Source organism: Leptonychotes weddellii, chromosome 5 (genome assembly GCF_054177405.1).
Source record: "Leptonychotes weddellii isolate Sample4059 chromosome 5, ASM5417740v2, whole genome shotgun sequence".
Lineage (NCBI taxonomy): Eukaryota > Metazoa > Chordata > Mammalia > Carnivora > Phocidae > Leptonychotes > Leptonychotes weddellii.
Genome location: NC_138373.1, coordinates 103869406 through 103893421, shown reverse-complemented (window position 1 = coordinate 103893421; position 24016 = coordinate 103869406). Strand labels below are relative to the sequence as shown.

At 58.3% G+C, this 24016-nt stretch overlaps 1 protein-coding gene across 3 annotated transcripts; it reads left to right on the top strand.

The window, feature by feature from the left end:
* Positions 1–486: 486 nt before the first annotated feature.
* On the top strand, positions 487–23751 carry KRT80 (keratin 80). Of its 3 annotated transcripts, none has more exons than XM_081821726.1 (9): positions 487–1182; positions 7160–7368; positions 11691–11751; positions 12016–12111; positions 19479–19643; positions 20081–20206; positions 20821–21041; positions 21519–21574; positions 21656–23751. In XM_081821726.1, the coding sequence occupies exons 1-9, from the start codon at positions 748–750 to the stop codon at positions 21706–21708; spliced, it is 1422 nt and encodes a 473-aa protein (XP_081677852.1). In that variant the 5' UTR covers positions 487–747; the 3' UTR covers positions 21709–23751. The 3 variants fall into 3 exon arrangements, with proteins under 3 accessions (XP_081677852.1, XP_081677853.1, XP_081677851.1); XM_081821727.1 differs by having other exon boundaries at positions 488–1182; positions 21674–23751; XM_081821725.1 differs by having other exon boundaries at positions 490–1182; positions 21709–23751.
* Positions 23752–24016: the final 265 nt, after the last annotated feature.

The following is a 24016-nucleotide window of genomic DNA, read 5'->3' as shown; positions in this document are numbered from 1 at the left end:
CTCCACTAAGTTCTGTGCATACACTGCCTCCCATGGCGGGGGGTTGGGGGGCGCCTTTCCATCCTGGACACAGAAGTCAGCTAACCTGCCTGAGGTCACCCCAGCAGCAAGCAGCCAGGCTGAGTCTGGAGCCCGAGTCTCACCTGTCCAAAGCCAAGGGCTCTTGGTCTTGGCCATCTATTTCCTCTCCAGCCTCTGAGACAGTGGGATGTGCTAGTAGGTGCTCAATAAACCCGAGGTCAAAGGAAGGAAGGGGGGGGGAAGACAGGAAGAGAAGATAAGCCAGGGAGACTCTTAGGCAGCTAGAAGATAAATAAAAAGGTGTTGTTTCCTAGTGCCAGATGGCACGCCGCCCAGGACGGCTGCCCTGCACTCTGGGAGCGCATGGCCTGCGCTTGCCTCATCTTTTCCAGAAGTATGTGAGCCCAGATACGTCAGCCTTCAGGTATGCAGTGAGGTCTGCAGAGAGAGGTGCTCTCTGCGCGCCTCTCTCTCCTTCCTCCTGGGGTCTGTCCTTACTCTGCCACCACCGCACCCCCACCCAGCCCGCCAGCCAACCCAGCCTCGCCGCCCCCCTCCCTGGAGCCAGACCCAGCTCGATAGGGGGGGCCTGTGAACAGCCCCCTCAAGCAGGCAAGTCTCAGGCCCCAGGGAGGAGATGTGTGCGTGGTGCCGGGGGAGGGGCAGGAGGATCGCATCATCTAACAGGTTGGTCGGGCTGGGAGGCGTCCCGCCCTCCTGGAGCTAATGAGCACTGTAGGACAGGTGTTTGCTCCTCAGTCCCCAGCCTGCCCTGCCTGCGACCAGAGCCAGCTGCCTGCCACCCCACAAAGGCTCACTCACACCCCCGTGCCCTCCCGCGTCCCGGGCCCGGGGGCCGCGATGGCCTGCCGCTCCTGCGTCGTTGGCTTCAGCAGCCTTAGCAGCTGTGAGGTGACCCCTGCGGGCGGCCCCCGGCCTGGGACCTCGGGATGGGGCAGCTGCGGGACCCCCGGGCCGGGCTTCAGCTCCCGCAGCTTCACAGGCTGCGAGGCACCTGGTACCATCCCCAAGGTAACCGTGAACCCCAGCCTGCTGGTGCCCCTGGACCTCAAAGTGGACCCAGCCATCCAGCAGCAGAAGAACCAGGAGAAGGAGGAGATGAAGGTCCTCAATGATAAATTTGCCTCCCTGATTGGCAAGGTGAGCTGAAGTAGGGGGGTGGCGCCTGAAGTAGGACGCCTGCTGGCAGAAGGGTTTGATAACTGAAAACTAAGGACCTTCAGACCTGGGCAGGTGGCTGAGCTCTGTATTTCTGGAGCATCATGCCACACCCCTGACCCCAGCCAATGAGGAGCCGGCAGGCTAGCTCTGAACAGAGAGCTGGCGAGAGAAGTCCCCAGGATTGGCATTGGGGGAGAAAGAGGCCCCGGGATGGCTCTGAGGGATGTCTGGGTAATAATGTGCTTCGTGGCTTGGGGTCACTGTCCCCCTAGGCGGACACTAGGGAGGAGCTCCAAGTGTGGCCAGGAGGATACCCCCTCATAGGAATGGCTGATGGAGACATGGTTTGCCGTCCGACTCCAAGGCAGGCGGACAGAGGAGATGAGCTCCCAAGGGTCCGCCCTCCTTTCCAGGCCTTGGCCCTGCTCAGCTTCCGGAGGTCAGAAGTGCCAGCAGGGCCAAAGGGGCACCTGGAGCCTCCAGAAGGAGGCTTTGGATTAGGGATGCCGCAGTAGCATGTCAGGAGATAGGAATGTAGAGAATCGGTGTTGCGAGTCAGAAGCAGACAAGGCAGCCAGGCCTCCCCGGCACCCACATGAGAGAGGGAGTGAGTCCCCAGCACCCAGACTTCCTATACCCCACTGCCGTGGCCGGTATGCTGGTGTGAGGCACTCCTGTCCACCTCCACCCCAGGGCATTGGCTTCAAGAGCTCTGAGAAAGTCCTGCCCACCCCGAGCCCACTCCTCATTCACCTCCTCCAAGAGACCTCTCCAGATCGGCCCTCCCAGCTCTGCCCCCCTGCCCTGCCCAGAAACAAGGATCATAATAGTAACAGCTGCATTAATTGCTAACTACATGCCAGGCACCATACTGGATGCTCTACATATTTACCTCAGTTTCCCTCAACAACCTTATGAAAGAAGTCCTTTTATGCCCATTTAACAGATGAGGAAAACTCAACTTCTCCCTCCTACTCAGTACACCGGAGCCCCATCCTTCTGCCCTCACCCTGGTCTTTGTCTGCACTTGTCCCCCTGCCTTGGTGTTCCCCTGCATGTTGCTAGGGTCCCCTGTAAGGTGGGCATCCACAGAGAGGGGCAGAGGGAAGAAGGTAACACGTATGGAGCATCTGCTTGTGCCCAGCTCTCTGCAGGAACTTTGCAAATGTGTGTCACTGGCTTACACGGCCACACTCCCCAGTGGCTATTTCCCCTACTGTAGAGATGAGGAGACAGCATCCCAGAGGTTAAGTGCCTTACCCAAGGTCACACTACCACCAGGCATACAGTCTGGACTTGAACTCAGGTCTGTGGGTTTGTTTTCCCCTCCCCCCTACTCATGTGCCCAGACCAGCGTTCCTGCACCCGCACCCAGGGTGTGACCAGGGTCGGGGCATGAGGAGGGGAAATGACAGCTGGAGAAGGACAACCATCCACTGAGGTGGCGCGTTCCCTCCCCCGGCCCCGGGCCTGGCCGGCTGTGCAGAGCCCTGCGCTGCTGGGCTGTGTGCCCTAGGAAAACAGCCTGCTGCCCTGGGAGGCAGGTCCCTGCAGAGCCACCTCCTCTCGAAACCGCTTTAATCCCTTAAAAGGAATGCTTCATGAGCTATGTAATTTGGCTCGGATGGGCGGCTTTTCTCTCTGAACGCCAGGGCTGATACCACCCTGTGCCTTGGCCTTGGGGACAGGAAAGATATGTAGGCACAGGGAGGGGGCCCAAGGGGCTGGGGTCCGGTGCCCGGGGGCCAGGGCGACACCCTCTGAGGTCTTTCGCAGAACTGGAGCCTCCCAACCCTAGAGCCTTGGCCTTGAGACGGATGCTCTTCAGGGTAGGACGCTGGAGCCATGGGTGCCCGCCTCTTGGGGACCCTGATCGCTGGGGCCAAAGAGCCCCAGCTGATCCACCAACCCTACAGAGAAGGTCGTTAGCTCAGTCTGTTAACTTATGTCCTCCCTGTCTCCTTGTAAAGGCCTCAAGGGCCCGAGGGAAAAACCCCATTCCTGGACTTGAATCCGGGTTCTACCTCTGACCAGCTGTTTAATCTCAGGCAAATTATTTGACCTCTCTGCTTCTCAGTATGCATCCGTGTAATGGGCTGGTCAGGATCAAATGGGATAATTTTTGAAAAGCATTTAAAAAGCACTTACCATGTGCCAGGTGGGTTCTGTTTGTTAAATAAAAAATATCATAAATGGGCCCAGCCCGGGGAGCTCTTGAACCTAGGTGGCCCCTTGCAGGCAGGAGCCTGAGAAGAGCCTGAGAAGAGGGTGGGAGAGCTTCATGGGTAGCAGTGGTACACGGGGCCGGGGCCGGAAAGAACTGTATGGGCCCAGGGGCAAGAAGCCATAACCAGCGCAGGCCTGGGGGGCTCTAGGCAAAGGGAAGAAACAGACAGGGGCCCTTCAACTCCTCGTCCCCTCTGGGCCCTCTGAGGCACCAAGAGAAATCAGAGCACACTGAGGAGGAGAAGGAGGAAGTGAAGGAGGAAGAGGAGGATGGGGGTTTGATCCCCAGGAGTCGGCCGAGGGTCCCTGGAGCCATGTTGGGTCTTCCCTCTGCAGGCTGTGTTTCCTTGAGCAAGCCACTTACCCTCTCTGAGCTTCAGATTCCGCCTCCCTGCTCTGCTCCTGCTCTGTAAACGGCCCTGAGCTCATGCCAGAGGCAGGGCGGGTAGGGGCACAGCCCTGAGAGGAGGGGGAGAGAGTAGCAACAGTAGGAGGGGAGGTTGAGGCAGGCCGGGAGAAGGCTGCGGTGCCATCCCACAGAGGCACGTGCAGACCGCAGACGGAATGGAGATGGGACAAGAGAAAGGACCGCCAGCAGCCCACCTGAGGAGGCTGTGGAAAGGGGACCTAAGAGGGGCAGTGAAAGGCCCGGGGACAGAGGGATGGGCACAATGTCTTCCCGTGGGCCTGTGCGGCCTCTGGAAGTCACCGGAACGACCACGCAGCGGGTGCCTACTGGCGGGAGGGTCTGATAACCGACAACCACCCCCCATGCCCCGGGGGGTCACTGCCAGCGTCTGAGGCCTCCCTCCCTGGGGAGCCCCCAGCCAGGAGCTCCAGCTGCCTGGGGCTGCTCGGTTCCCAATACGGAAAGCACATCTCTCCCCACCCCGGGCTGGGCCTGCTTTTCAGCTGGGCGGTGGGGCTGGGTCACAGTGAGTTCTGTGTTTGTGGGCTTCAGTTTCTTCCCCTGTAAAACGGGAGGCAGGTAGACCAGGGGTTTGCTCTCTGAGGCCCCTCCTAGAGTGCTGCCTATGATCTCAGGGCAGGGGGTCAGTCAGAAGGGGGAGGAAGGGCACTAAGAGGTGAGTGATCAGCAGCCTTGACAGGTTAGAGCGATTAACTGCTTCCCCAGCCCTCCCCGGGCCTTTGTTCCAGAGAGGGAGGAGCCTTGTGCTGGGAAGGTCCTGGATAGGGGTGACTTTCCATCCCCACCCACTGAGACAAGAAACTAACCCCCCCCCCACACACACACACACAGCAGCAGCAGGGGAAAGGGCTGCCCCATGTCTCACAACCAAAAGTGCTCTCTGGCTGGACTGGCTGGACTGGCTGGCCAAACGCACACCATCCCCCAGCGGCTGGTACTGAAGCATAGGAAACTGAGGTGAGACTAAGGGAAGGACTTCCTGGTGTAAAGGGTGTTTTGTTGCTTATGGGTGGAGGAGGGAGCCTCACATCTCCCCTCTCACCTCACCCTCAATGTAAACACAGGGCCCTGGCTTGTCAAATCGGAAGGAAGGTGGAGTGAGCAAGGATCTCCCCCACCAGACATCCCTCTCACACACGCCGGTAGGACAGAAACCCTCTTGACTGCCATCCCTACGGAACCTGTTTGGCTGTAACAACAGCAGACTGTAGGCTTAGGCTGGCTGTGAGCTGAACGTCCCAGCACAAATGGGAGCTAAGCAGGGCGATGACAAGCCCACAAGGCCATGGCCCAGGGTTCCTGGTGGCGTTGTCTACTGCGAACGTCAAAGGGGACTTCTCAAGGATGGTAGGGTGTCACAGGAAAACCCAAGAATGTGGGCAGGACAGGAAGAAAGAGGAGGGCCCACCTGGCCCCCAAATTCAAAAGAAACGGGGAGTCCATGAAGGTCCAGAGTGGGCAGCGGCCATCAGGTGGGCCTGCCTGAGAAGCTTGGCCACCAAGTCCCTTGACCGCCCTGGGCCCTCACCTCGCCCTCTGTAGATGAAGAGTACAAACCAGTGACCCGAAAGGCTCCTGCCTATGATTCTGGCTCTTTCAGCCGTGACCGTGAGAGCTAGAGCCATCAGCGGGCAGGGGGCAGCCAGCAGCCTGGGGAACACCCCGGGGCTGGTTGTCACAGCACCCTCGTGACCACAGCCTGCCCAGGAGCCAGGCCCCAGCCGTCTCTCGCAGCTGCCCCTGACGTGGGCACCAAGTGGTAGGGATCCCAAGAAGAGAGCAGGTGGCTCCCCATCTGACGGGGAGGGTGGGAGGTCCGGAGAAGTGAGGAGCAGATAAACTGAGGACCTCAGAAGGAAGGGAGGGGGGGCCTTCTTCTGAGCTGCGATCCTTTTTCTTTTCCTTTTCTTTTTTTTTTGTTTTTTAAGTTTATTTATTTCAGTAATCTCTACCTACACTCAATGTAGGGCTCAAACCCACCCACAACCCCAAGGTCAAGAGTCGCATGTTTCCCCCCCACCCTCCCCCAATGAGCCAGCAGGGTGCCCTTGAGCTCCGATTCTTGGAGGCTTCCTGCAGGAGGGGAGCTGGGAGCGCAAACGGGGAGGGACGGGGATGGTAGAAAGGACAGTCAGAGGAAGGCTGGAGCCTGGAGAGAACAGGCAGCCTGGGCAGAGGCAGGGGGCCCCCCAGGCTGCCCTGGGCTGGACTGGGTGGAGGGCAGGAGAGGATTCAAGAGGGATCCTGACAGCGTGCAGTGGTTGGGCCGGGAGCCGCGGGAGGCCCTGCAGCAGTGTGAACGGGAGAGAGGGAAGGAGGCAGTTTGAGAGAAGCAGCTGTGCCCAGAGCCCTCCCCGTTGTCACCCTCAAGGCAACGCCGGCCCCAACTAGAGGCAGACGTCAGTCCAGGAAGGGCAGGTGGGTCCCAGGGCCCGCGGTGACTCCAGCCACAGACAGAGCCCCATGTTGTGGGGGTTAAAAGAGTCTAAACCCCCACTGCCTTGGATTCCACACCTGGCTCTGCCACTTGCTAATTTTGTGACCTTGGGCCAGTTATTTGGCCTCTCTGTAAAGTGCGGCGGACAACTACACCTAGCCCATCAGGACGTGGGGACTAATGAGGCGAAGATGTCCAGTATCTAGAACGAGGCCTGGCTCACAGCAGGGAACGCATAAACACTTGCTAGTATTACTGTTCCAGAGCACGGCCCCAGCTTCCTCTCCCAAACAGCCCTGAGAGGCGGCCAGGGCCAGGCCGTGTCAGCCCCGACTTCTAGCTGGGGAAACTGAGGCCTGGAGAGGCTACAAGTCCAGGGTTGTCTGGAGCATTAACAATGAAGTCCTCGCCAGGCCCTGCACCGCTGAGCTTCCACGGCAAGATGAGACTAGGCTTGTCAGGTTGAGGGGGCGGGGGGGGGGACGGCAGACAGGCCTCTGACACCCTGTGCTCCCTGGGATCTCCCAACCAAGCCCCAGGCGGGCATGGAGGGCCTGTCACCTCATGGGCCCACTCAGCCCCTTCCCTCCTCTCTTGCGCCCTGCTCCTCCCCGAAGAAACCTTGGCTAATTGGCTCCACCCCTTTCTGATTCCCTCCTTATCTTGCCATCTTCTGTGTGAACCATCCGCAGTTGGAGATGTGATCCGGCTGCGCCCAGTGAGGCCCCGGGGGGGTGAGCGCAGAACAGATGAGCCGCCACTGCCCGGGGAGGCCCCCATGCGGGCCGGCTGGCTGTCCAGGGGCCTCCGCGCCCGACCTGTCCACGCCAGGCCCTCTCACCGCTGTTCCCCTGCTCTCCCAGGTGCAGGCCCTCGAGCAGCGCAACCAGCTGCTGGAGACCCGCTGGCGCTTCCTGCAAGGCCAGGACTCCGGCACCTTTGACCTCGGGCACCTCTATGAGGAGTACCAGGGCCGGCTGCAGGAGGAGCTGCTCAAAGTGAGCCAGGAGCGGGGACAGCTGGAGGCCAACCTGCTGCAGGTGCTCCAGAAGGTCGAGGAGTTTCGAATCAGGTAGGGTGCGCCCCACTGGGGCTGTGGGCAGGGGCCGAGGGTGGGAACCAACCTGCACCCGGATGCAAGGCCCCGGGCACCCAAGCCAGAAAACGAGAAAACATCCTTAAAGAACATCTCTTGACTACAGACGTGCTTACTGGGGACCTACTATGTGCCAGCCAGTATTCTAAATATGGGGAGGAGATGGCCGTGAACCCACAGCAACCCTCCCAAATAGTGCCCCTGGCAACCAAGTCAGTCTCATGCTGACAACAGCTAAGCCCTGTGCTTGCCGGCCCTGGGTACCGTTGCAGTCCCCGTGCCCTGTCCCCTCCTCCTGTGCCCATAAACACACTTGCTCCCGCCCACACATCCCACGGGCAATGGGAGATTGTCACCAGCTAGAACAACAGATGTTTGGAAATTTGATCTCGAGTGGGCTGGAAAGGGAAGGCAGGGGGCAGAACGGGGGGCGGGGGGTCTGTTGGAATAAAGAAGCAATCCCCTGTAGGTAATGCATGCCTGACCTCAGTGGTCGCCTTGGGATCTAGAGAGATGAAAAACCACAGCCCCAGCCTGTGAGGTGCCCATAGACTGGAAGGGGTTCACTCCTGGCCTCCACTCCTCACTAGCTCTGTGACCTCGGGCAAGTGGCTCAACATCCAAACCTCAGTATCCCCCTGTGCGGAGTGGGAGTGATGGGGCTGAGCCATCGTGAGGCTGCCGTGAGGAGGAAGTGGGGAGCTCAGCATGGTGCCCGAGCACCATAAACGGCAACTCTTCTACCCCGTAGAAGGCTAACAGTAGTCCTTGACACAGGCTTGCTGAACTGAACTGGGCAGTGAGGAGAGGCAGACCAGGTGCTTGGGTCCCTCAGAGGACAGGTGACATCTCTGACTAGACAGCAGGAAGGGCTTCAAGGACATGGAAGCTGAGACAGAGCAGAGAGGCTGTGTCCCTGCGCTCCTTCCTCTGGTCTGGTGTCCTTTTGAGGAGGCCCTCGGCCTGGGTGAGGGAGGGTGGGATGTGCCTGAACCCCTCCCCTCCCTTCCTCCAGCGCTTGGCCCAGCCCCAAGCTCTGCCAACCCAAGGTGAGGCCTGCAGTCTTGGGAGCAGCCAAGGGACTGGGGCAGCCTGTCAGGAGTCCAGTTCTGCGCTGCGGCCCAGCTTGCCCACCACCTCTCCTTATGACCTCCCCTGCTCAGGCCATAGTCAGAGATGGTCACGTGGCAAGTTCTCCCCACTCTGGGGGCTTCAATATCCTCATCTGCGGATCTATCTGGAACTTTCTGGCCAACAAGCATGATCTGCAGCCCTGGCCTGGGCTCCTCCTCATAGCTGGGCCCCTCCATGGCCGAGGGGCCCTCTCCCCCAGCCCGCCTTACCAGTTCCTAACAGAAACCCATGGGGAACCTCACTGCCCGTTCCGAGCTGCCTAGCTTCAACATCTGACCATGATGAGGGGAATCGTGTTGGCACAGCAGAATCCAAGAGTTGTTTCACTGATGTCTGGCAGCTCTTTGGCTCTCAAAAAACCAGAGAATGGCTGGATGGGGGCCTGGGATCATCCTTTCATGGGGAAGGAAACACAGGCCCAGAGAGGGCAGGGAGTTGTCCTCAGTCACACAGCCATGTGCGCTAAGCCCATCCGTAACCCCAGCCAGCCGCGGGAGGAGGCTGCTCCCATGAGCCCAGCCAGATCACATCCATGGAAGCACTTTGTAACTGGAAGTTCTGTACAAACACTACTTGTTGTTTTAATCTGCTTCAGCCTCCTCCATTGGCCTGTTGCCTGGTTTCCATCTGCGGTCTGAGCTTGCTGTTTTGGCTCAGAGCCTCTCTTCCCCTCTCTGGGTAGGAAACCCACCAGGCTTGGGGGAGGTGAGGTTGGAGGGCTTCTAGATCCACAGGCCACAGCCAGAAAAGCTGCAGCCTGGCTGTGTAGAGCCTGGGGGGCCCCAGGAGCCAGGAGACGCCAGGCCAAGCCCTGACAGGGAGGGGTGTGCCCTGCCTGTACAAGGCTGATGAGATCAGCTTCACTCCTAGAAATAAACAAGTGGGGGGGGGGCGGGCGGGGTGGGTGTGACAAGCTGAAAAGGGCTGAGCATGGGTTTGGGAACTGGCGGCTGGCAGACTGGCAGGGGATTAGAAGTGGAGTGGGGGAGATAGCATTTACCTAAGTCTCTATAATGACAGAGACTTCCAAAAGCTTTGATGTAGCCAGGACCCCAAGGATCAGCTAGCTAACCCTTGTATTTATTAAGAATGAAGCAGAGGCCCCACAAGGGGAAATCATTTGCCCAAGGCCACATAGCAAGTGACTAGAGGGTGCCATATACTGTTGTGCAGGAGGTTCACTGCACAAGAGCTTCTGGTTGAGGGGGTGAACTAGGGCTGAAATCCAGTGGAGTTGGTGAAATGGGAGGAGGGAAGGCTATACAAAAGGATTGGAAGGACAGTGAGGGGTAAGGAGGAGGTTTGACACCTCAGAGAACCCCCACCGGACAGCTCTCTCCAAGGTCCTGCCCCCAAGCAGGCAGAACTCTGCTATCCAGATGGGAGGGGAGAAGGGGAGAGCCTTGACCACTGGGCTTACACAGGGAGGGCCAGCCAATGAGGGGCTTCTCAGCTTGGGGCTCTCTAGACCCCCACCCCCAGGGCAGGGAAGTCCTCAGAGGCCACCAAATTCCCAGTGGGAAGTCTGGGATGGAAGTGCAGAGAACCATCTGCTCTCTCTGCCATGAGGCTTCCCATGGTTTGTCTCCAGAAAGGCTAGAGGCCAAGGCAGAGGGAATGAGGGCCAGAGCCTGATGTTAGATAGAGCAGAGCTCAGGTAATAATAATAGCTTTATCAGGTGCCATGCACTGTTGTAAACACTCCGTGTATTAACTTATATAACCCTCGTGACATCACTATTGTCATGACTGAGGCATGCACAAGCAGCTTAGCCAAGGTCCCACAGCTAGTTAGCAAGGAGCCAGGACCTAAACCCAAGTAGTGGGGCTCTGGAGCCCACTTGCACAGAAAAGGGAGCAAGAAAAGCTTCCTGGGCATATTTTTGGCTCTGGTAGGCCCCAGACTGCAGACCAGTCCCCCTGGCCCACCCTCCACACCATGCCCGTGACCCACATCCTGAGAGCCCCTTGCAGACTCTGGGAAGCCAAAGCAGCAGCCGGGAGTCCGTGCGCTAAGCACACTGAGTCTCAGAGACCCAGTGCCCGGCAGGCTCTTAGCTGGGGCCTGCTCCCCTCAGCTTCTCAGGTAAAGCCTGGTGGCAAGCAAAGCCTGAGTGGTGGCAGGCCCAGCCAGCTGACGTGGGCGAAGGGTGACGTTGCCCCTGCCATGAGGTCAGGGAGCGGGGCAGGCAGGCGACTGTAATTAGAGCCGCCAGTGATTCAGGCATTCCCTGGAAGCCACAGAATCCCCACATCCATGGAGGCAGGCAGGGCTGAGGGCAAGAAGTCTGCGCTGGTAGACACCCACCCCAGGGAGGGCCAAGACAGAGGTTTGATTAGAGCAAGGGGTGAAGGTCAGAGACCCAGAGATGCCGTCTCTCGTCCAACAGTGTCCTTGTTCCAAACACAAGGTGGAGTAGAGAAAGGAGGAGGCAAAGCTAAGAGAAGGAACCCACCTTTGTGGAGTATCAACTATGCAGCCCTGTCACTGTACCAGGGGTGGGCTTGGTCCGACCCCCGCACGTGCACACACACACCCCTAACAGACGGGCGAGCCGAGGAAAGAGGGGTGCAGTTACCTGCCCAAGAACACACTGTGGGTCTATCTGACTGCAAGGTCCACACTCTCGCCTTGGGAGGGAACATGATGGAATGGTGTCCTACCAGCTAGCAATGCAGAGGGGAGGCGGGGAGGTGGGGAGGTGGGAGAGGATGGGCCGTGAGCAGACAGCTCGGGGCAGACTCGACCAAAGGCATGGCTTGTAGGAAATGGAGATTCTTGGGGGAGGAGATAAGGAAAAGATGAGAGAACAAAGTTAGGGAGACAGGGCTGCGCAATCAGGAGAGGCTTCCAGGAGGAGGTGGATATGAGGAAGAGCCAGGAAGGGGACAGACGAGCCCTGGGAGAGAACTGGCTGATCATCCAGGAGTGACAGATTGGTGTCATGGGCTTAGAAGGGATGTGTCATAGATGAGGGGCTGCATCCACCCGAGGCAAAGGCCACTTTTTTTCTAATTGGCATAAGGCACCAAATGGGACAGCAGAGGCCCTGAGCCCCACTCCAGAGGGTTAATCATACCCCAAGCTCCTGCCACCTGCAGCTGAGCAGCCTCTCTCTCTCTTTCTCTCTCTGCCACTGCCTCGCTCCCTCCCCCACTCCCAGGTATGAGGAGGAGACCTCCAAGCGCACAGACATGGAGTTCACCTTCGTCCAGCTGAAGAAGGTAGCCTGCCCAGCCTGCCCCAGGGGCTCCGTCCTCATGGACCCTCTGCCCTCGTTCCCTCAGGCTCCCCAAGCAAAGCCCTCAGAGGCTTGAGTCCCGGGACGACAGACAGACATGGGTACCTGTCCTCACCCTGTTGCTTCTCCCAGGCACTGAACCAGGGCTCCCTTGGGAGTCACCCCCATCTCCCTCAGGAAGATGAGCACCCCACTCCCGCCCTGAGACGCCCCCTCCCCTGGCACTCACCACTGCTCCCACCCCCAGGACCTGGATGCAGAGTGCCTTCGTCGGACCGAACTGGAAACCAAGTTAAAAGGCTTGCAGAGCTTCATGGAGCTGATGAAAAACATCTATGAGCAGGTGAGAAAATGAGACCAGTGTCCCACGGAACCAAGAGCTGACTCATCCCCAGGTAAGGGATGCAGGGGAGGGAAGGGTGTCCAGTGAGGCATGGAACCTTCGGCAGTCATTACAGACATAACACAGACATAACAATCTCCCAACCCCTTCTCGCGCTGCGGTCAATAACCCAACACGTCCCCTCATCCCTCCATTCATGGAGGACTGGCAAGTTCCCAAGAGGCCTCATGCTCAAGGAGGACCTGTTTCTTTGAGTGTGCTGGGGTGCGGAGGGCATGTCGGGGGCCCGTGCATCCAGGCAAGGGTTGGGAAGTGGCCTGAGAGACAGGGAACCAGGGGGCCTTGAACAGCTGTTCTTATTGAACTCATCTCTCCCCATACCTGCAGCCTAAATGGCAGGCACCCACGGGCCTAGCACGGACGGACATGCCCTTGGCCCTCCCCTGTTTGGCAGGGGAGACCTGTGGTCAGGCAGAGAAGACCTGTGGTCAGATTCTTGAGTTCCCAGACAATGCTAGCTTCTGCCAGAACAAAAAGGACCCAGTAAATGCAGAGGAGCCTCCGGATCCCTTTCTGATTGTGTCCCTAAGTCCTTGCCTGAGCCTGGGGGGACCATGACCCCACAAGGCCTAGCCCACGGCCAGGTCAGTCCACAGATGAGCCCTGCTGCTGACTGCGGACGCTCCCCTCCCCTCCACTCTGCCCCCGGGCACCACATCCCCTGTTTCGGGAGTCAGGAGCTAGAGGGGCCATGCTGCAGGTGACCTAGAAGCAGGCCGAGCCACTGTGGGGACGGCAGGACTTGGCAGTCTGTGTGCCTCAAACTACTGGTGCCAAACTATGGCCGTGCGGCCAAGATCAGAGCAGGGATCAAAGTCATCACTGCCATCAAAAAGTTCCGCTAAAATGGGGGCACCTGGGTGGCTTGGTCGGTTAAGGTTGAGCATCTGACTCTTGGTTTTGGCTCAGGTCATTATCTCAAGGTCGTAGGATCGAGCCCCTTCTCCGCTCCGCACTCAGCAGGGAGCCTCTTGAGATTCTCTCCCTCCCTCTTACTCTGCCCCTCCCTCAGCTCTCTCTCTCTCTCTCTCTCAAATAAATCTTTAAAAAAAATAAAAATGAAATGAAGAGTTCTGCTAAAGTGGCCCTAGGGGTTGCTGACCACAGCTTGGCGGCCTCGTCCTGTGGAGAGGGAGATTGGGCCTCATAGCTGCATATGGGCCACACTGCTCTCCAGCAGGCTCGGCCCCCAGCGGGGACTTCCATGGGCCTGAGACCTGTTTGTGGCCATGGGAGGTGGCCTGGCGGAGAGAACAGCGCAACCCTGGGGAGCAGCAGGAAGGTAGCCTTTCCAGGCGGACCAGGACCTCCGCCGCCCTAAGAAGCTTCCTGCCCCCGGCCGAGCCCTCTGGGGCTGCGCAGGGCACCCGGCCCACTGACCGGCCTGAGAAGTGGGCTAGGAGTTCCTCTGCCCACACTCCCTGTGGAGCCAGGCAGACAGCAGCAGGGCCAATGTTTCAGAATCCGCACTGGGCTCTGGCTCCCAGCCAGGACAGCGGCCCAGCCGGCATGGACACTTAACTGGAGGTAGGCCAGGCATGGCCAGCCATAGGCCTGGGCATTGCCGGAGTCACCCCCACAAAACTTCGTGGCCCCTGCTCCATCTGGATTTAGCAGCCCTTGGACTCCAATCCTGGCTCTATCTCCTTTTCCGTTTCTGTGACTTTGGGCTAGTTATTTCTCCTTTCTTTGCCTCAGTCTCCTCATCTGTAAAATGGGGAGAGTCGTAATACCAGGCTCATCGGGTTCTGCTGATGACTAAATCCGTTCATCCGGGTAACAAATGTTTATCGCTCCCCCGCTGGGTGCCTGGCACCAATATAGCAGTGAGTGTGATGGGCAAAGTCCATGTTCTCGGGGGCTGCCACTGAGCTAAAAGGGGAGACCGGTAATAAGCAAGTCAACAAACATCTCAGCAAGATCATTTGGGAGGGTGAAAAGGGCCGGGCTGGACAGAACCCGATGATGTGGTAGTGCTGGAGGGGAGGGGAAGGTCAAGGTCAGGGGGCATCTCAGAGGAGGTACAAGAGAGGGAAGGCCAGCCTGGGGAGGGCCAGCCCAGTGGAGAGCTGAGAGGGCTTTGGGCAGAAGGAGGGCCAAGCATCAAGGGCAGGAGTGAGTCTGGTGACGAAGGGGGGAAGGAAGAGCTCTGGCCGGGGTCAGCTCACAGAGGGCCCTGGGCCCCGAGTCGGGGTTTGGATCTTATTCTAAGTGTGATGGGCGGCTCCTGGGGGTACTGGGGGGGCGGGCGGTACAGAGAGGGTTAAGGTATGGCAGTGCTGCGGAGAAACGGGACCGCTGCGGACGTGGGGTTGTTCGGTGCATGGCGCAGGGATGATTACTCTGGGGGCAGCGAGGCGCCAAGTTGGTGTCGGGTCATAAGGTTTGCGTCTCTCTTCAGGCAGCGCTGCAGGCTGAGAAGGCAGCCCTGACCCTATGCTAAAAAGTCCCCACACCAGTGGGTCTCTACGCTGGCACTAAGAGAAATACAAAGTGAGCCACACATGTAATTGTTTTTTCTAGTTGCCACATTTTAAAAAAAGAAACAGAAAAAATTCACTTTATTTTTTTTTAAAGATTTTATTTATTTATTTGAGACAGAGAGAATGAGAGAGAGAGAGAGCACATGAGAGGGGGGAGGGTCAGAGGGAGAAGCAGGCTCCTTGCTGAGCAGGGAGCCCGATGCGGGACTCGATCCAGGGACTCTGGGATCATGACCTGAGCCGAAGGCAGTCGCTTAACCAACTGAGCCACCCAGGCGCCCAAATTCACTTTAATAATACAATTTACTCAGCCCAATATATCCAAATGTGATTAGTCAGCAGGTAATCAATACCAAAAAAAAAAAATTTTTAAGATTTTATTTATTTATTTGAGAGAGAGGACAAGCGGAGGGGAGAGGGAGAAGCAGACTCCTTGCGGAGCAGGGAGTCCGATGCGGGGCTCGATCCCAGGACCCTGGGATCATGACCTGAGCCGAAGGCAGATGCTTAACCGACTTAGCCACCCAGGCGCCCAGTACAAAAAATTAATAGGCTGTCTTACAATCTTTTTCTCATGCCAAGTCTTCAAAATCAGTGTGCATTTTACACCTACAGCTCATCTCAATTCAGACTTGCCACCTTTCAAGTGCCCACAGCCTCATACGGCTCGTGGCTACCACATGGGACCAAGCAGGGCTCAGCAAAAGAAGGTGCCAGCCATGGCTACCTCAGGTGAAGGAAAAACATGGCAGGACGTGAGTAGCCCCAGGAGGGCTGGACACTCTAGTTTCAACTCTGGAGCAGATACCAGGTCAGAAAAGCACGGCTGTGGAGGCCCACCTTGGCATTTCAGAAAACAGCCCTTTCCTCTTGCACACACATACACACACACACACACACGCACGCACATGGCCAGGATAAATTCTCAGAAGCCAATGGCCATGGGCTGCTCAGGGCCTCACGGATACACCGCAGCTTCCCGGGTAACCCCTCTGCCCCCCACCTCCAGAGACACAAGCCGGTGAGAGGACCCAGGGGCTCACACTTCCCCTCAGCTTCCAAGGTACACGCCAGCTCCCAGGTGCTTTGGGGGCCTGGCTGCATCCAGCCAGAATGCCACCTGCCCCACCCATCAGCTCTCATTCCAGGGAGATTAGCTGTGCGATCTCCCGACAACCCCCCCACCCACCCCGCAGCCGGTCGCACCTCCCAGAATGCCCTTCCCTGCAGAGCGAGCCTGGTGTGTCTAAGCTGCTTTGGCGCCCGCCTTCGTACTGCCAGGGAGGCTGCTCGGCCCCTGGACCCTTCACCCCAGCTTCGTCACCTGTTACAACAATAGTGTCCTTAGCTACTATCTACTGAGCACCTACTCTACCCCAGGCACTGTGTGAACTGCTTTCCAGGTGTAATCTCATTTACTCCTCACGGCAACCCTATAAAGGTAGGGGTCATGATTAAGGGAGCACAAACTTTAGAGCAGCTTGGATTTGGATCCTGGCTCAGTCATTGTGTGAACCCTAGCACGTTCTTCTCTCTATATATATCTCAGTTTCGCCATCTGTAAAATGGGGAAAATGATAGAGCCTAGCTCACTGGCCTGTCGTGAGGATCTATTTTGTTAATATATCCTAAAGCAGTGAGAACAGTATCTGGTACATGGTACGTATTAATAAATGTTAGCTGGTTTCAATTTGATAATCATACCCGTTTTACAGATGAGAAAACAAAGGCTCTGAGAGGTTTAAAACCTGGCCAGGGTTACACAGCTACTAAGAAGGGGTAGTATTCAGCTCCTGGTGCCATTAAGCACTACATTTTACCGAGCAGCTCTAAATTACCCCTCAGGGTCACTGCCTCCCCTGACCCAGAGACCACAAAGAGGGTGGTCCCACCCGCGGCTGTCTCCTCAGGCTCAGGCTCTGAAGAGATTTAAACTTCACCTTGGCTCAATTCTTGCCAACCTGGAGGGCCTGTCCCGTAGTAGCTGAACACAAGCTGGCATTATTATACCCTCTGCGGCCCAGCGGGGGCCGGCGTGCCTGAACAGGCCTACGGATGTTCTAAACCCTCCGTTTCCTACTCCTGTTTACCAAGCTCACACTGACCCTGCCTCCTTCCAGAAAGGATCCGAGGCTGCTCCATCAGCTCTGTTTTGCCAATCCCTTCTCCCTGCTAGGAGAAGCCCTGCTCCAGTGCATTCTGACAATGCCCTGGCCTTTTCCTGGCCCATAACAAATGCCACCTCAGGCCTGGGCTAAAGGGCTTTCCCTGGAACTCTCTATGCCCACTGACCACCCCCCCATAACATGTTGACCAAGGAAGCCTCAAAGCTGCATTCCTCAAACTGTCCACAGCCAAGGCCTGCCTGGGATCCTGGTTCTATGTGGGAAATGCCAGTCTCTAAGCATGACCCGGGCGGCAGAGGTGGGACATGAGTCTGTAGGTACCATCGACCTTATTCTGCCAAGGGGCCGGGCCTTCCCCTGCTTTTGCCCAGAGATGTTTGCTAAGTTCTTTTGAAGATCAACCAAAATCCTTCATCTGGAGTCCTTAAGGGGCAGTTGGCCACTAGGCTCAGGGTCCTGTCAGCTCCGGGATGGAAACAGGTTGCCCCCAGCAGGCTTCCTTTTGCAGGAGCCGATCCTTGTCACCAGGGATGCGGGTGGGCAGGGTCAGGCAGCTCGCAGACAGGGGAGGGGCGGCCTTCCTCAGCAGGCCTCCGCAGCCGCCCCTGGGGCTCTAGCTGACCCAGCCCACCCCGCAGGGCACAAGCTGTGGGTCAGAGCACCAGCCTCGCTGCTACAGACTCCAGAGGCTCAACCAACCGCAGCCACTCTGCGCATAAAGCCGGACCGAGGGTCAGGAGGGGGCCCAGAGGTAGCACCCAAGGTCAGAATGCGGTCATGAGGGCGCCTGGGTGGCTCAGATGGTGAAGCATCTGCCTTCGGCTCAGGTCATGATCTCAGGATCCTGGGATCGAGTCCCACATCGGGCTCCCTGCTCCTTGGGAGCCTGCTTCTCCCTCTGCCTCTCTCTCTCTCTCTGTCTCTCATGAATAAATAAATAAAATCTTAAAAAAAAAGAATGCGGTCATGAGACAAAAACTGAACCTGGACGTGAGCAGGCCTCCGCCCCAGCTGCCAGGTCTCAGGACATGCCCGGGGCAGAAGAGCGGGTTCCACACCAGCAGACGGGGCAGCCAGTAAGGTCCAGACTGTGGGCGGTGCTACGAGCAACCCAGTGTTTTCAGTACGAAAAATAGCAAAGAAGAGAGAGAAGGGGAGAGAGAGAGAGAGAGATGGAGGCACAGCTATAGGATAAGAGAGACTTAGGGACAGACGGACCGATTGCGAGATAGGGATCTGCTTTGGATCCTGATTCAAACAAACAAACAGAAGAAGAGCCACACACATATATGGCATATATAAATACACACACATATATGAAGCAATCAGAAAAATGGGAACACTGGCCAAAAGTTGCTGACTGGAGTACTTAAGTAAGGGTCAGGGTGAACTGTGAATACCAGCAGGAGTCATTGCGTGCCCCACACCCTCCCTCCCCCAGGTGGGCCCCACCCCTGCCTCCCGGGCTGCCTGGCCCCCTCCCTGCCACCTGACTCACTCTACCAGTACAATGCCGGCCACAGCCCCTCGCTCCTCCTTCCCGCACCAGCCCGGCCCGGCCTGGGTGGTTCGGCTCCTCCCGGGGCAGCGGCCCAGGGCCTGAAAGGTGACACCTGCAGCCCCTTAGGAAGACCCTTGTCCCCACCTGCCTCTCTACACACCCCTGAGCGTTCAGGCCCAAAAGCTGGGGCTAGGAAGACAGACCCGGGTTCCGGCTCCTGTCTCTGCCCCTCTAGGGGAGCTTGACGGGAGCAGCAAGGCCTCTGGGGGCCTGCGCTGCGCCCACAGCTGTCTCCCTAACCGCTCCGTGCCGCTGCATCTTTCCTCTCTGTAACCTGGGGCGAGAGGTCATGCGGGCCTGGCGAGGACAGCGGATAGCGGGAAAGCACTTAGCTCGGAGCCTGGCCTGTAATGAGTCCCCCGGGGGAAATGAGAAGTTTACTGCTTCCAGGGCTCTCTGAGGATGCGGGCTGGCATTTTCTAAGCAGAGAGATGGACAGAGAGGAGGAGGAAAGAGGGATCCTAAAGGATGGGGAGAAGATGAAAATATTGAGGCCAAATTGCGTTGTTGCAGGCGAGCTGGTCAGCCAGATGGGGAGGGGCAACGAGCCTCCAGGGTGACCCTGAACTCACCTTGGCCTCTGCCCCTGGCAGGGGAGCAGGGAGTACAGCCCCACTCCTGCCCCTCATCACTCATGGGCTCCCATTCCAATATGCAAACTGAGCTGCTCGCTTCCAGATGCGGGGGACCCAGAGAGGCCGTGGCTCCCCAGGCCCTCAGGGAGCTCCCATCCAGAGGGCGAGGCCAAGCTGCACACCACTGAGCCATAATGGAGCAGAGGGGCCAGACCTCCTGGACCTTTGCCATACCAGCCGGGAGGAAAGTGTCCCGCCCTGGGAGAGGTGGGGACACTGAAGAGAAATCAATAGGCTTGTAGTGAGCCTCTGGAAGCAGGAGTCCCTTGCTGCCCTGTCCCCTCCACCCAGAGAGGGAGGCCAAGCTGCGGATGAGCAGGAGAGGCCAACTGCTTCCCAGAAGTCAGAGCTGAGGGCGCGTGGCAGGGAGGCCTTATCATTGGGTCATCTCTCTGGGACACAGAGAGGGCCACTCCCCCTGGGGAGGCAGGGACCGTGGCTGGCTGAGGGTCTGGTGCCCCCCACCCACCAGCCCTGAGCCCCCACGTCTGTGCCTGGCCAGGAGCTGACGGACCTGGCAGCCCAAGTGAAGGACGTGTCGGTGACCGTGGGCATGGACAGCCGCTGCCACATCGACCTGAGCGGCATCGTGGAGGAGGTGAAGGTCCAGTATGACGCCATCGCGGCTCGCAGCCTGGAGGAAGCCGAGGCCCACTCCCAGAGACAGGTTCGGGGCTGACGGAGTGGGGCTGACCAAGGGGGCAGGAGGCTGCCAGCCCAGGAGGCGCCGCCCCAGGGAAGGCTGAAGTCACCTTCAGCTCTGAGCGCTGAGTCTGTGAGAGAGCAGTGGGGAGCATGGGGCGACGGAGAATGTGAGAGCCCAGCACTGCGGGGGCCGAGGGGCCATGCGGTGGGGGAAAGGCCAGGGTCCGTGCCCTCCAGGAGCTCACAATGGTGCCACCACCTAGTAACACCAGGCCAGGGGGGGGCCCAGCCAGAGCTGGGCGTGGTGGGTGTCGGAGGGCGAGGCTGGCCTGCGAGTGTAGGGCTGCAGAGGAAGAGGAGGGGCTGGGAGGTGAGAGAAAAAAGGAGCAGCAAGGGGCCAGGGTGCTGGGAGGGACCCAGTGAACTGCCCCTCACTGTCACCTCCTGCATGCCCTCCAGCTGGAGGAGCGGTCTGCCTGCTCAGCTGAGTTTGGGAACAGCCTCCGGAGCAGCCGCAGTGAGATCGCTGACCTCAACGTGCGCATCCAGAAGCTTCGATCCCAGATCCTCTCCGTCAAGAGTCATGTGAGTATCTGGAGGACCCACCTGGGGGTGAGGCAGGGAGGAGTGCAAGGGCACACTCTTTCTCTCTCTCTCTCTCTCTCTCACACACACACACACACACACTGAGTACATGCAAGACCCTGGGCAGGTCACTTATCAGCTCTGTGCCTCAGTTTCCTCTCCTGTCCTCCTAAGATGGCTGTGAGGACCGCGTGAGTGTCGCAGGTGAAGGTGGTCTGTAAACTGGCCAGGGCTGTGGGAACGATACAGAGCCCCACCACCACAAACCCCCAGAGCCCACCTCTTCCCTCCCAGGCCTCGGGCCAACAGTACTAAGAAGGGGCTGGAAGCCTAAGCCCAGCTTCCAGCCAGCACTTTAGAGGAGGCGCCGCCCTGTCAGGACAGCTGGGACAGGCTCCTCTGGGTGCTGTGCATCTTCCCTCCTTCATGGCCTCTGGAAGGGGTCTCCTAAGGTCTAACTGAACTCCCTCCTGCTGCAAGGCGACCCCCTGCCGCACCCAAGAACACTGTTGCTCAGCCCTCCCTGCCCTGCGCACCCCCACAGAGGGCAGAGGCTGGCTCCTGGGCCCACTCTCTCCTTCCCCCCAGTGCTCATGAACCCCTTCCCTCTGCAGTGCCTGAAGCTGGAGGAGAACATCAAGGCGGCGGAGGAGCAGGGGGAGCTGGCCTTCCAGGACGCCAAAGCCAAGCTGGCCCAGCTGGAGGCCGCCCTGCACCAGGCCAAGCAGGACATGGCCCGGCAGCTGCGCAAGTACCAGGAGCTCATGAACACCAAGCTGGCCCTGGACATCGAGATCGCCACCTACCGCAAGCTGGTGGAGGGCGAGGAGAGCCGGTGAGGGCTGGGGCCAGCGGGGTGGGGCCGCAGGAAGGCAGGACCAGAGGGCCAGCCCCACACAAAGCCAGCCTCTGCCTCCAGCAGGATACCGTGAGCCAGGAAAACCTGGAATCGTGTCCGGCCTCAGCCACTTACAAACTGGGACCTTGGCCCATTCATTAAATCCTCAGTTTTCCTATCTGGAAAATGGGCTGATCATGACACAGACTATGGTGGGGAGGACTGATACTATTCTGCACACAAATATCTGTCACAATTGAGCGCTCCGTAAATGTTAGCCGTTTGTGCAGGGGAGAAGAAACAGAGGCCCAGAGAGGACAAACTGGCTAGCCAAAGTCACACAGCAGGGCAACCCGGGGCTGGGAATAACAACCAAGAATTGCCCTCCACCTGCTATTCCCCAGGGCCCCCAGGCCCAGCGGGGGCTTGAGCCACAGGCCCCCTTCAAATGCCCCCATTTCCGTCCTCCCCCAGAATGGACTTGCCTTCAGCTGCCATGGTCAGCATGGTGAAGTCCACATCCAGAACCGGTGAGTCTACTTCCCTAGGAACCCATGGCGGGGAAGGGGACATGGTGCGGGCAATCATGACCCTAAAGGCGTCATTTTAAGTGGCCCCCCAACCTCCAGCCCCTTCCCTGCCCCACCCCTTATGTTCCCTGTAGCTGCCTCCAAGTCTAGCCTTTCGAGAGCCCCCGCCCGGAAAAAGAAGAACAGAAAAGGCCCTGTGATCAAAATCACCGAAATGTCTGAGAAGTTCCTGTCGCAGGAGTCAGAGGTCTCAGAGTAAGGCAGCTGGAGCCCCGGAGCCTAGGTCGCCCCCCTGCAGCTGGAGGGACTTCAGCTAGACTCACGCAAGCAGCTTGGGACCTCTGGGTTGGGTGGGGAGGCAAACCTGATCCTGAACTGAAAGGGGGAGGGTTCAAAACCGGGACAGCTTTTCTGTAGGTGGCTGGGGGTGGTACAGGGCTGTCACCAGCTACTAAGAATCATGCCGCTCCATCTCAATATCTCAGTCCTACCCTTCTAACCTTCTTGCCAGAGGTCTGACTGGGTAAACTGAAACTGGGGGTCAGTTTTCTCTCCACCTCCTTTCTCTTCTGAGGCCCCTCCCCAAACAGAGGGCTTCCACCAAGGAACCTTTTTTGACCCTTTTCGCCCAACCCTTGCCCTAAACTCACTTACCAAGCCTTACCTTGCCTCTGCCTCAGGACCGAGGCTGGTGCCCTTGCTCACCCAGCCCCAGCCAGCCATGAATCAGGGGCTGAGGGGACTGCCTGGGCACCCTCTCCCCATCTGGAGCTCCTGGGGAAACTGAGTGCTGAGCACCCCTGGGTTTCGCGCACCACTTGGGCACCTCCAGAGACCTGACAGTATTAGGGAGTGAAGGGAGGAAGCTTCCCGGGTGTGTGGGACCTGAGCATGGACCTCTGAGGTCAACCCAGAGACGTCTGTGCAGCTTCCGTCCTCCTGTGGGGCCCTCATAGAGGGCCAGTCAGAATTGGACAGGCTGCGCAGCCAGCTCCTGGCTCCTTCTCCAGAAGCTATTCTTGCCATGATAAACCCCCTGTGAGAGGGAGGCTAGATGGCAGCCTGAGACCAGGCGGGGGAATTTGGCCCTCCCTTCTCCTCCCTGCCATCCTGGGGTTCACCACCCTGCCCAGGATCCAAGCTCTCTGCCCCCCACCCTCCACACCCCCCTCCCCACGCCTAGGTGTTTCCCAAGCCTGAAACCTGGCTTTGGTAGACCAGGCCCTGGAGACCCCTAGCCCCACCCCCAGCACCAAACCCTGGGCCACTTCCCATGAATCCCACCTCTCCGGGTCCCTGCTCTCTCCATCAGGCCAAACAGCCCGGCCCTCCCCTCCATCCTTCCTTGCATTTACTGAGGAGCCCAGGAACACCCCGCACCTGTGGGGTTAGAGCTGCTTCTTTTCTTCCCTTTCTGCCCCCTCTCCCCACCACACCCACTTCCCTGCCTCCCGAGCAGGGGCCATGAAGAAGGCACAGTCCAGGCAGGTCTGGGAGTTTCTGAGCCCTTCCGGTTGGGCTGGGGAGCCCCACTGACAACCAAAAAGGAATTCTGCCTCCAAAGAGAAGATATGGTGCTGGGAGGAGCATTCCTCTTTCCTTGTCTTGGCTCTCACCTTTGAGGCTTGCAGGGGGATCCTGGCATCTCCAGCCGCCCACTCCACCACCCACCCTCTCTCCTTCCCTCCCTGCTCCGTCCCTGTCCCTTGCCTCACTCCTCCGCTAGCCCCAGTCTTCCGTTCCTTCATCTCACTTTCCGGGACATCGTCCCCCTAGGCCTTGGCCCCAACAAGACCGCAAGGTCGTCCATGCCTGTGGGGGGCGCTGAAGGGCTAATGACGCTCAGGCCGGAGGGAACTCGGACGTATACTCATCCCGGAAGTCCCAAAAAGGGCGCTGATTGCTGCTCTTTCTCTGCCTATTTATTGGTTTCCAAGGGAGCAAATCCTCAGTGGGGATGCAAGATATATAAAGTATATGTATTATTTTTCGTAACTTATGTGGCTTTTAACTTATTGCTTCCCTTCCTGTTTCTGCCTAATCAGTACTGTATTTACTCTCTGGGTAGACAACACATATCCCAGCCACTCCACCCGGCTGGCTGACTATCTTGGGGCAATGCCCCCCTTCTCCCTGCCAAGGGATGAATAAAGTGCTGAGATTTGTCCGTGGATAAAGCTGTGTGTTTTTGTCTCTCCTCTCAGGATTGGTCAGTCACTGGTCAAACAGGTTGACCACAGAACTTTGGGGATTCTCCAGTTATGGGGGAAGGGGCCCGGGGACTTAATTATACCTTCAGACCAATGCAACTTGGACACAAAAAGGTCTCCCGCCCCACCATCCTATAAGGAGATTTTCCCAGTGTGGACCTATGTTCCCAGCACTCCCTGACGTGTCCAGGCACCACGTGGCCGCTTTAGCAAGCACAGACATGGGGGATTC